Below are 12,957 nucleotides of genomic sequence, written 5' to 3'. Positions count from 1 at the left end.
CTGTTTTCCAATATTAGGAAGAATTATGAAGCAAAAACTTGCTTACGTTGACTCAGAATTAAAAATCAGTTTTTCAAAAAAGAATTTTTTTGAAGGACTGTTGGGCAGAATATTCTAAGAAATGTTCTTCTCCCCAGTTGATTAATTCACTAGAGAGATTTATTCAGGATTATGTACCAAAAGATAAGAATTCCCATAAAGATAAGTTCTGTGCAATCAGGGACAGAATCAGAAGCAGCAGCGGGTACATGGGAAACATACATTTTTCAGTTTATACTTCCTCATGGTTCTCTTGGATATCCTCTGGAACTGCTTCGAAGACTGAAGAATTTCATCCCCTAGAAACTCACACTGTTGAAGCTCCGCATGTCTTTGGGCCAATAACTTCATGGATTTATCTGTCACTGTTTCTATGAGGTCATCCACCTATGACAGATACAAAGAAATGTAGCCGCGTGTTGGAAAACCTTGTAGAAACCAAAGGGGCGGTTGTTTTTCCTGAGAGACAAGTTCAGGACTTGGTGGATGTTTTGTAAATCCCAAAGTATTATTCTAATTCAAGTCATGGCAAACAGAGCTTGAAAACATTCATTTACCACCCAGCGGTAAAGACGATCTCATTTCTTCTCAAAAGAAGGCTGTGTGCATGCCTTCATTCTAATTGAATTCACTCAATATTTATTAGGCACACAGCATCATCCGAGCTGCCCTTAGCAATCCTTCAGCCACCCTCAGAATGCCCCCCACTAACATTATTTCTTCATGCTAATCATTAACTCCATCCCACAGCCATGCTGTCTAGTAGGGCTGTGTGTTCAGTTCAACTGGGCCCTCTGTGATGCTTCTGAAAAACACAAAGCAAAAGCCTTTGTCCACTACCTGCATTTGAAGCTTTCCCACTGTCAAATCTGATTTTCGGAGGATGTTTTCCACGCTATGTTTCTTTTTTTTGAGTGCTGGAAAGTGGGATCTCTTTTTTGATGAGTACGGAACCTATCATAAAAATGCAAAAAAACCACTTCAGCTTAAGAAGTACCAACATTATTTCTGTGACAGTGCTTAACTAAGAATTCTCACCCTTGGGACATTCTCTTATAAACTGAACATTTGCCACATAACAACATTGGGTTGGAGACAGTATTCATATTATTCTCCACGCCCCATGTATCTCCTTTGTGCCCAGAGCTCTCTTTGAAGAGATCTATAGGGTGCAGAGAAATGAGATTGGTTCTGAAAGAATATACAGTGTCGGGAAAAGCAGGTCATTCGTAAGGGGAAGAAGAAATCATTGCCTCTGCAGCTGCTGAGCACAGTGAGAGTGGGGGGTGCTGAGGACCAGTGCCCCAGAAAGCTCATTAGCACTGGATCCAGTTGTTAATTTGGTCTCTTTTCTGCAGGTTTCCTTATTTTTGTGGCAGACATGTCTCCAAACAAAAAGAAAGCTCTGGGTTCTTTTCACCCCATGCCTGATATTTTCCTATCGTCCCTGGCTTGCTGGTTCTAAGTACCTGCCCTAATAGTGTTGCTATTGGAAATCATTCCTAGGTCATGGCTCCTGGCTAAAAGGCTCCTTTTGTTCTTACTGGGTTCACTCTTCCTTCCCCTTGTGCTTAGTAACTAGTATTTGGAATTATTGTTAGACCTACACACAGTGGGAGGAGGAATCACATCTGGGACCTACCCTGTGTCTGAGTTTACAGACGAGTCTGCTGACCCACCACTCTGCCCAGCCAACTTGCCCAGGCTCGCATGTCACTTGCCGGGCTCTCCCCAGTCCACCTGTATAGTTGGACTCCTCTTTTCTCTCTCCCATAAAACCCAGTACTTTTTCCTACTGAACACTCAGCACACGTGGTAATTGCTAAGTTATATCTGTGTTTGTTGAATACCACTATTCTAATGTCAAATGCCTAGATGGTCCAGGCAGGTTGTGTAAAACAGAACCAGTTGCAGCTGGTGGTAAACTGGAGAGAATGCGCCTCCTGCCAAGGGGCCAGCCTCTACACATCTCCTGCTGTCAATCATGAGAAATTGTGGGCCTAATGCTCCCAAATCCCATTTTTCAAAAGAAGGCTTAAAATCCTGATTTTTTTTGGAAATAGTCTCATTTTTCAGTGTGACCAATTAATTCACATACATTGTTGAGATCATTCTGAGAACTAAACAGAACTCTTCACAGCCAGTTGACAACCTTCAATTTAATGTCTTTTGCTGACCAGCCATTCTTGCTATAACCACATATATCCATTTTTTTCTTTCATGGTCAGTGATACTTGTTCCTAAGAAGTCTTTCTCTATACTGAAATAATTTTTATTGTCCTCCAGAGGTTTTAAGGTTTTACCTTTTCCACACAGATCTAGAACCCAACAGGAATTAATTTTGTATATGGTGTGAGATAGGGATCAATTTTCTTTTTTCCCCTATGAACATCTACTTGTCCCATTGCCATTCATTCAAAAACTTATCCTTACCTCAGTGCTCTGCAGAGCCATGGTTTAATGTCTATCCCCTCTACTAAACTATAAGGTTCACAAAACAGGACTACGTCTTTTAGTCCCCAAACCTAGAAATTGCCCAGTACATAATAGGAATAAAATGAATGCGAACCTAACGCACAAAAGGCAAAACTCAAAACTAATATTGGTGCATTCTGACAATGATACTCTAGAACAGCACTGTTCAATAGAACTTTCTGCAAAAATGGAAATTTTTTTTCTTTATGTGATGCCTAATACAACAGCCATGAACCACATGTCATTAGCAATCAACTTGAAATGTAGCTAGTGCAACTGAGGAAGTGAACTTTTATTTAATTTTAACTAAACAGTCACATATACCTAGTGGCTATCATTTGAGACAGTACAATTAGTATTCAGCATAGTAATTAAGATTAAGGACTCAAGAGCCAGACCTTCCTGGGTTTGAAACCTGTCTCTACCACTTATCTAAGCAAATTATTTAACCTCCCAGGGCAATCCTTAAAATAAGGATAGTATTGCCATCTACCTTTTTTTTTTTTTAATGTTTATTTATTTATTTATTTATTTTTAAAAAAAAAAATTTTTAACGTTTATTTATCCTTGAGACAGAGAGAGACAGAGCATGAACGGGGGGTGGGGCAGAGAGAGAGGGAGACACAGAATCGGAAACAGGCTCCAGGCTCTGAGCCATCAGTCCAGAGCCCGACGCGGGGCTCGAACTCACGGACCGTGAGATCGTGACCTGAGCCGAAGTCGGAGACTCAACTGACTGAGCCACCCAGGCGCCCCTAATGTTTATTTATTTTTGAGAGAGAGGGACAGAGCATGAGCAGGGGAGGGGCAGAGAGACAGGGATACACAGAATCTGAAACAGGCTCCAGGCTCTGAGCTGTCATAGGGCTTGAACTCACAAATTGTGAGATCATGACCTGAGCCAAAATCTGATGCTTCACCGACTGAGCCACCCAGGCGCCCCTGTATTGCTATCTACCTTATAGGATTGTTGTAATTATTATCTGAATTAATATTTATAAAACACTTAGAACTGGAGCAGAGTTAGCTTTAAGTAAATATTTGCTGTATTTATGTATTTTTTAATAATTTTTTTAATGTTTATTCATTTTTGAGAGACAGACCATGAGCTGAGGAGGGGCAGAGAGAGAGAGGGAGACACAGAATCTAAAGCAGGCTCAGGCTCTGAGCTGTCAGCACAGAGCCCAACATGGGACTCAAACTCCTGAACCACGAGATCATGACCTAAGCCGAAGTCGAACACTTAACTGACTAAGCCACCCAGGTGCCCCATTATTTGTTATATTTAAAATAATTAGGGCACCTGGGTGGCTAAGTTGATTAAGCATCTGACTCGGTTTTGGCTCAGGTCATGATCTCACGGTTTGTGAGTTTGAGCCCCACGTTGGGCTCTGTGCTGACAATGTGGAGCCTGCTTGGGATTCTCTCTCATTCCCTCTCTTCCTATCCCTCCTGCACTCTCTCTCTCTCTCTCTCTCAAAATACAATCTCCCTCTCAAAATAAATAAATAAACTGAAAAAATAATAGTTTAGGCGATTTAAAAAAAATAGCCTGGGCAATTTAGGCTAAAGTTTATATATGCACAGATAAGCATAGGCTTTGGTTTGGAAACTCTTGGACTGTCTACTGCCACACTGTCTATACATGTGACTATCTTTAAATTTCACTTACAGTGAAATACAATTAAAAATTCAACTTTTTAATTGCCTTGGCCACATTTCAGGCTCAAAAGTCACATGTGGCTATTGGCTACAATATTGGACAGTGCACACTTGTATCCTCACACAGTTTTTTTTTTTTTTAACGTTTATTTATTATTGAGAGACAGAGAGACACAGAGTATGAGCAGGGGATGGGTAGAGAGAGGGGGAGACACAAAATCTGAAGCAGGCTCCAGGCTGTGAGCTGCCAGCACAGAGCCTGATGCAGGACTCGAACTCACAAACCGTGAGATCGTGACCTGAGCTGAAGTCGGACGCTTAACCAGTGAGCCACCCAGGTGCCCCGTCCTCACACAAAGTTCTACTGGGCAGTGGTGAATTCCTCTCCACATACCATGTATGATTGACCTGATGCTAATAATATACTAACTTGATATTTGAATGGTTGACAAATCAGTGGAAAGCTCAGAACTCTACTATTGCCCAGATTATAGTAGAAGCTGGACCATTTGAGTCAGAAGTAGATGAATCAGACCCAGAAAGCCTGCTTCCTGTGCCCTAAATTCTTGGAGAGGAGGACACAGGCAGCAGATTTAAAGGCTTTATTATGAAAACTTTATTATTATTATGAACACTGACTTATATGAAAGTCTGTAGAGGTGAGTGTATTTTAGCATTGTACCTTCTGCAGTCCTGAAGGAAGGGATGTCACAGACAACCGCTTGGTGGTTCTCCTGGCCCGGAGTAGAGTATTTCCTCGGGTTATCTCCTCTGTCTCAGCTTCTACAACATCAAGTTGTATAGTCGCTTAGAAAGAAGGAGGGGGAAAAGAACTTGTAAGGATCACAATGGTCAACTTTCTTATTAGAAAGCGCTGTGGGGGTGCCTGGGTGGTTCTGTTAATTAAGCAGCAGACTCTTGATTTCGGCTCAGGTCATGATCTCACGGTTCGTGAGTTCTAGCCCCACATCAGTCTCTGTGCTGACAGTGCAGAGCCTGCATGGGATTCTCTCTCTCCCTCGCTCTGCCCCTCCCCCACTCACACTCATGTTCTCTCTCTGCCTCTCAAAATAAACAAACTTAAAAAAAGAAAAAAAAGAAAGTATTCTGAAAAGACAGCATTCCATGCTCCCTCGGTAGCTTTTTTCCTTAGGGTTAAAGACAAAAAATAGGTTTGCTTTTTCTTTTCTGTTCTTTTTTAACTTAAAAAAAAAAAAGTTTATGCATTTTTGAGTGGAGTTGGGGGTGGGAGACAGAGCGTGAGCAGGGGAGGACAGAGAAAGAGGGAGCCACAGAATCCAAAGCAGGCTCCAGACTCTGAGCTCTTAGCACAGAGCCAAAATGTGGGGCTCAAACCCACAAACCCTGAGATCACAGCCCGAGTGGAAGTTGGACACTTAACTGATTGAGCCACCCAGGCGCCCCTGGGTTTTCTTTTTCTAATCTTACACTTTCTCCTGTACACATCTGCCTTTTCTCGTGGTCATGACCTCAGTGGTCACCAACGCGTTCTGACAAGGTGGTTACGTCTCTGTGTTTGAGACATCGTTTTTGCCCTAGATTACTTTTTCCTCTAATTGTTGTGGAATTAGAAAAAGTACCCCTCTAATGTATGAGACCATCCCTTGAGTACTTATCATTAATTGAAACAATGTTTAAAGCTATTCACTCCCCAGCCATGTGGCTCAAGGCTCAGTCATCAAATACCATACTCATTTTCCAGGAGCCATGTGAAACCCAGCCTCCTTAATATTTTTCTTTATGTCAGTTCAATTCTTAACACAATACATGCTTTTACAAAGGAATCCTTAAAACACTAGCATAAATAAAACAGCATCATAAATAGGCATTAAAATTTATATGGTAAAAACAAACCATGTTATTGCCTGCAGAAGGCACTAAGTTTAGGTTATTCTCCTTTTTATTAAAAAAAGAAGGCGGGGCATGAGGCTTTTATTTCATGTAGTCAAAGGGATTGACCAGGGCATTGGGGAAAAGGTGTTTGCAATTCGCTCTGTGTTTCAGTGCCTTCACCCCATGCTCACACCTACAATCTTGCTTAAGGTCCATTGATAAGAACTTCTCGAGGAGTGGTGGCTCCTAAGTGAATGGGGCTCTGCCCTCCGAGCAGGTGCTCAACCCAGGGACTCCTCCCTCTCCCTGCCCTCCACTCTCCAGCTCTTCCCCAAATCTCACAACTTCAACCTATGAACGCTTCTCCCGTTACCTCCGCATCCCCACTGTTGGCAACGAACCAAGCTACTATCGTTCCTTGCTGGAATGAATGTTCAGAGCCTCTCTATCATTCTTCCTGGATCTGCTGACCTCCCATCCCCTCCCTACTCTGCAGCCTGCGCTGTCTTTAAAAAATACAAATCAGATTATATAAATCCCCAGCTTGAAAGTATTTGATGGTTTCTTATCAGAAAGTTAAGAATTCTTAGGAGAAAGTTAAAAATTGTTAATGTGGCTTACAACGTCCTGACCACCTTATTCACAGGCTCTTCCTTGACTGAATTACTTTCTTTTCTTTATTACGCTCAGTGCTCTTTTTAGATGGGGATATGAATATGCTCTCCCCTCTTCCTGGAAAACTCTTCCCACTCTCCTCATCTGACTCTAGTTGTCCTTCAAATCTCAACTGAGCTGTCCCTTCCTCAGGGAGGCCTTCCTAGGGCTCCTCCCCCAAAGTTAGAGCACCCATGATGGGTTTCTGTAGGTGCCCTGTGCTGCTACTTGGCATCAGATGTAATTATCTGCCTAGTGTTGGAACGTCCCTCTATTCTATAACTTCATGAGATCCGGGACCATGTCTGTTCCACCCGCTACTCTATCCTTAATAGCGTGGCGGACATAAAATAAGTATTTAGTGAATATTTGTTAAAAATGTTGTGAAGGTCAACAGGGAAAAGCCACTGTCTTTGGGCCACAGGTGAGACAGTGTCGTAATGTTAGAGCTATGGCCTGAAAGTCATGTTTTTGGAAGAAATCTTGGTATAGATAGTGGTTATTCCAACTAAGACGAAAATAAGCCAATGCACACAGATGGGAAGGAAGAATTGGATCCTCTGTGTCCTGTTAGACTCTTCAACTTCAGCCCCATCAGTATAGAAACATGTTGTCTTTGCTATTTTCAATGAAAATAGGTAAGTCCATCCATACCAGGTAATTGCTAGAGGCTTGGATGCTAGCGTTACTGACTGCTTTTTCCAGAAGAGAGAGTTTAAAAGGGCCATCAGTCACCTGGAAGCCATCATTTTTGGGGGTGTTTGTTTATTTTCTGGAAAAAGTAGTACTCACCAGGTATGCAGCCTTATCACTGTGAAAAATGTGGGATTGTGTGTGGATTCCCTATCTTAGGGCCACACACGTTTCCTGGTGCTCTGCTATAAAGGACATGAAGAAGCTGCACAAGATATTTAGGGCAGTGGAGCTGCCCTGTCTGGCACCGTAATGGTGGATATAGGACATCACATGATGGCGTTGTCATATTAAGCCAAGACGTTAATAACAGAGGAAACTGTGTGGGTGGGGTAAGGAGTGAGGGTATATGGGAAGTAAATCTCTGTATCTTCCATTTTTCTAGTAAACCTACAACTGCTCTAAAAAAATAGTCTATTAACTTAGAAAAGCTACAGAGAAGAATGCAAATATTAGTGGTAATGTTCGTTATAACTGATAGGACCCCTCCCCCCCACCAAACAACATCACTGCATTGCATAAAAGACTTCAAGTTAACAATCCAAATGTTGATTCTTCCACGAGGAACGTGGGAATTAGATACATAAAATAAAATGTTACTTAGGATTTACCAATCATAAATTATATTCATAGAAATCTCCCATACCCTCCACTGTAGGAAATAGCTATTTCAAAGGCTGCATTACTGCTCTTTCCAGAAACAAAAGAAAAATTCTACTTTAGTTTGATTTTCTCATATACATGTATGTATACATATAGATGTATATATGTGTCTACACACATACAGGCATGTGGGTGCACATTTAAATAAAACAGGGGCTTTAGAAAAAAAGACCACCAGTTGGACTGGGAAGGACCTCAAAGGCAATCTAATGCAGAGCTTTTCAAAATGTATGCACAAGTACATCATCTGGGGCTAGGTATAGAATGCAGATTCTGACTCAGGAGACCCAGGCGGGGCCTGAGATTCTGCATTTCAGACAAGCTCCCAGGAGATGCCACACTTTGGGTAGCAAGCAAAGCCGTCCTGATTTCACAATTCCCCTTGGCCTTGACACTTAACCACGAGTTGCCTTTGATTACCATTCTGTGACAGCTTTCTCATTCTTGGTTTCATGAATAACCTGGCGGACGGAAGGTCCTTGACAATTCTAGGAAGAAGGCTCTGAGGGTTTGAAGGGAAAGTTTCCTTAGGGTTAGCGGAGGCCCCTCTGCTGCCATTTGCTGACTTGCTTCTACTTTTATAGAACAGCATCCTTCCCAAAACAGTCTTCATTTTCTTCATCCAGTTTTTTTTTGTATTTTGGTGGCTTTCATGAAATTCCATGTCGCTATCCCCAGACGTTTCGTCTTTGGGCACCAATATGTTTTGTTTTACTAGGTTGGTAGACACAGCTCTATGCCATCTAAAAATTAAAAAAGAATTTGTTTTAAGGAAATTAAAAAGTTAGAAACAAATGACTGAAATCATCAAAATCTAAACTTGAATTGTGACCTAATCACACAATTCCAAAAAGTAAAACTGAAGATCAAGAATCAAATCCCAGAAAAACCAAGCCAAAGCAACTCCTTGGTGTTTTGTTACCCAACTGTAGTCAAGTGCCTTCTGGCCACTCTCTCGTTTTATCCTCTTAGCTCCCTAAGAGGTAGGTCATATTGTTATTTCTGTTTCACTAATGAGTAAACTGAAACAAAGAGAGGTTAAGTTAATTTGGCCAAGCATAGAATGCTGATTTTAATCCGGGTCTGTGAGTGTTAGAACACATATTGGCAAATAGGCAACCTTGTCTCGATGGCTTTTGCTGGATTTGGTGGTTCCCAGTCTACAGTGATGAGAGAGGAGAGTCGGCTAGAGTAGTCATTAAGGGACGCAGTCCCCAAAGCCCCATAAATGCTGCATGTACACAGAGCACTCATTTGGATAGAATAACTCTAAACTCTTGTTTCTAAAATTGCAAATAGTCACACACCATCTTCATCATTTTGGCATATCTCAGTAATACAAATAGATAACGTTCCTTAGCAGCTTTCTATGCACGGAACACTCTTTCAAGTTCTTCCCTGTATTTTATGTAATTTACCCTTCTCCTACTGTCATCTCCTTTTTATAAATGACAGATTAAAGCTTCGAAAGGTTAAATAAGCCCAGGATCTGATCCCAATGTCTGCGTTACTCACTATTCTAGAGTAAATATCATCTATTTCATGATAACCATTCTTTAGCTAATATACTTCCTCAAGTAGCTGTTATCTTTAGTGTCATCCAAAACAATAATATCCATAAAATCCCAGGGATTTAAAAAAGTTAAACCTTGGGCACCTGGATGGCTCGGTTGGTTAAAAAAAATTAAACCTTTTATTTTGAGATAATTGTCATTTCACAGGCAGTCTTAAAAAAATTTTTTTTAACGTTTATTTCTTTTTGAGACAGAGAGAGACAGAGCATGAACAGGGGAGGGTCAGAGAGAGGGAGACACAGAATCTGAAACAGGCTCCAGGCTCTGAGCTGTCAGCACAGAGCCCGACGCGGGGCTCGAACCCACGGACTGAGAGATCATGACCTGAGCTGAAGTCGGCCGCTCAACCCACTGAGCCACCCAGGCGCCCCTCACAGGCAGTCTTAAGAAGTGATACGGGGAGATTTGCCCAGTTTCCTCCAATGGTAACCTCTTGTAAAAGTGTAACTGTCACAACATCGATACCGTCAAGATATAGAACATTTCCGTCACCACCAGGATCCTTCATGTGTTATGGCCACGCCCACTTCCCCACTCACCCCCACTCTCCTTAAGCTGTCCTCCATTTGTATAATTTTTGTCCTTTCAAAAATGTTATATAAATGGAATCATACAGCCTATGATCTTTTGGGATTTACTTTTTTTCACTCAGCATAAATCTCCTGGAAATTCATCCAGGTTGGTGGATATATCAATTATTTGTTCCTTTTTGTTTCTGAGTAATATTCCATGATATGGATTACCACTGTCTAATCATTCGCTCATTGAAAAACATTTGGATTGTTTCCAGTGTGGGGCTAATATGAATACACACATAAGCATTTGTATGAATATAAACTTTCATTTCTCTGGATGAAATCCCAGATTTTATATTATGTTATGTTATGTTTGCAATATATGGGACATGTATTTCTAATACGGATTAAAATAAGCTCATAACTAATAAAAGATGTCCTTCATCATATGCTACCTAAAATATCTAGAGTACCACCATACAGCATCCTCCAAGAAAATACCGCTCTAACCTAAACCTAAATCATTCAGCTTCTCTGTAATTACACATGGGAAGTGGTTCAGAAGAGTCCATGCACCGGAGTTAAATGGTCTTGTTCAATCCTGCACCACGCTTCCTAGTTATGTGATCTTGGGCATGTTATCTAACCTCTATAAGCTTAGGTTTTTCTCATTTGAAAATGGGCATACTGTTTTCAGAAATGTGGGAATAAAAAGAAAAATTCATGTACTTGGCACCTAATAAATGATAGCTTTTACTAATATGTGATTCAGATGAGTGAGGAAAAAATGTACAAGGCAAGGAGGGACCTCAAGCTAGAAGTCAAATGAAGGGAGGCCATGTTGGGTAGCCAACCTCCCTTTTAGGACTGGAACAGGAGTTCTTCCAGTTACACATGCACTCAAACGCTAGGGGGTGCTATTCACATTCAGTCATCGAGGTATATAGTTACTATAACTTTCTAGCAGATGGCAGTAAAGTGTTTGAAAGATGGAATGCCATTTTCTAATTTGCCCAAAGACCATTTATGGGCTAAGAATAATCTTCCATAGAGCTCTGTGAGAATCATTTAACAAAGCCATCAATTTCTACTACCATAAATACACAAACGCGTGCGCACACACACGCACACTCCCAAAATAATGGAAATACAACTTCAGGAGGCTCAAGAACCCCAAAGGCCATCCATGTCATCTCTCAGATTAAAAGCCCAGCTCTAAGGAGTCCAAATCTCTAGAATGTATCTCCCACACCATGCCCTGCACCCTCATTCCCTATTTATTGATTTGTTTATTTTAAAATTTACTTGAGAGAGACACAGTGTGAGCAGGGAAGGGGCAGAGAGAGAGAGGGACACAAAGAATTCCGTGCTGTCAGCACTGAGCCCAAGGCAGGGCTGGAAATCACACACCACGAGAACATGACCTGAACCAAAATCGAGAGTAGAACACTTAACCAACTGATCCACACAGGCTCCCCCCAATCTATTTATAACATAACTAACAAAGGTGAGTTTATTCCAGGGCCTTGGAATAGAACTGTTGTTAATTTCTGTCTTGAAAAGAACCCTTCCCGTCTTAAATTTTCAAGTATCTTGATTGGTAATGAACTTATTTTGTTGTACTGCTTCCCCTTTTAACCTCATTTTCTTATTGAAAGTGGTAATCTCTGCAATATTTCATTTTGTCCAAGGAAGTTCAGAAGGTTGGTGTTTGATGATTCAGGCCTCATAAAAACACCTCATTTCTACATGTCTGAGCTATTGCTCATGAACCTGGTAAGAAAGAAGCCAAAAGAAATTGGAAAATAAATCATCTCATTGATTTTCCAAATTAAAATGTATTATGTTTGGAGTATTTCATGCCTGTGTCTATGGTTTTTCCATTGGCAGGAAATACCAGATATAAGACAGTTTTAACATTAGATTAAAGAACGTGCTAGGCGTGAAGTACAATTAGTACGTATTTCAGTACCTATTGCTGGGCAAGGGAACAGAAAGCATTCATCATGGCCTCTTCCCAAAGAATGTAGTACTGAATTCTCAAAATCATAGTATTTACAGAGGACATGTGATGTCTAAAATTTTGAGACTGAAATAACAACTTAGTGCTTATTTTAGCGTCCTATGTCGCATTAAAACCCAAATTCAGGTGGAAAGGAAAGGTTTTCCTCATCACGATTACACTTTCCTATTAAATGAGGCTTCCTTTGTGGCACTAGGCTTCCTGACCAATGTATAAATGCAGCGCCTCCCCCAACCTCCGATCCATTCAGAGACTTCATTTCTAAAGGCAAAGCTGAAACAGAGATGCCACCCTTTCTCACCATCCCAGTGAACATCGTTTAATGCAAAATCCAAAGAATCTCCCTTAACAGAAAAGGAGATGACTCCTGTTTACCTACCTTTCCATCCCCTTCCTTTTGAAGGGGCCATTTTTCTTTCTGGGTTGCTGGAGTCTTCGGTACTGGCCAGCTCTTCCACAGGCACCCTTAAAAGACTCTGGAAGATACAGTTGAGGGGCGTCCATTGCTGTCAACTCCACCTGCCGTAGCTGTTGTGGATTTCTTCAGGTCTTCAGCTCACAACAGCAAAGCAAAATAGCCAGTGCCAGAGGCGCTTTTAACTTCTGGGCTGTTGGGGGCGGGGGCGGGAAGTATGTAGGAAAGCTTTGGAATCTTGTTCTTATTCCCTTCTAGGTGTGAGAGACATCATTGGTGGGACTGGCCCTGTTACCACTTCTCAGAGGTTGGGAATGATGCATTTGACAGAGCGGTGGGAAATTCCGGTTGGCTTTGTGGAACACTGATGCTTGGGCAAGGCAAATGCAG

At 41.4% G+C, this 12,957-nt stretch overlaps 1 protein-coding gene across 1 annotated transcript; it reads right to left on the bottom strand.

Moving 5' to 3' along the window:
• Positions 1-228: 228 nt before the first annotated feature.
• On the bottom strand, positions 229-12,656 carry CA2H3orf49 (chromosome A2 C3orf49 homolog). Its single transcript, XM_049642232.1, has 5 exons — positions 12,532-12,656; positions 8,461-8,783; positions 4,859-4,983; positions 880-993; positions 229-426 (listed from the first exon to the last, which is right to left on the bottom strand). The coding sequence occupies exons 1-5, from the start codon at positions 12,654-12,656 to the stop codon at positions 229-231; spliced, it is 885 nt and encodes a 294-aa protein (XP_049498189.1).
• Between the last annotated feature and the right edge of the window lie 301 nt (positions 12,657-12,957).

Source organism: Panthera uncia, chromosome A2 (genome assembly GCF_023721935.1).
Source record: "Panthera uncia isolate 11264 chromosome A2, Puncia_PCG_1.0, whole genome shotgun sequence".
Lineage (NCBI taxonomy): Eukaryota > Metazoa > Chordata > Mammalia > Carnivora > Felidae > Panthera > Panthera uncia.
The sequence above is the reverse complement of the archived record's forward strand: the minus strand, read 5'-3'. Positions and strand labels throughout refer to the sequence as shown.

Excerpts from the sequence above, each read along its gene's own strand:
- CA2H3orf49 (XM_049642232.1), bottom strand. The coding sequence starts at position 12,656 with ATGGACGCCCCTCAACTGTATCTTCCAGAGTCTTTTAAGGGTGCCTGT. Across the intron at positions 4,984-8,460 it reads GAGAAAGCTGTCACAGAATG|CGACTATACAACTTGATGTT; the intron begins GTAATCAAAGGC and ends CTTCTTTCTAAG. Across the intron at positions 994-4,858 it reads TTCCTTCAGGACTGCAGAAG|GTTCCGTACTCATCAAAAAA; the intron begins GTACAATGCTAA and ends TTTTTATGATAG.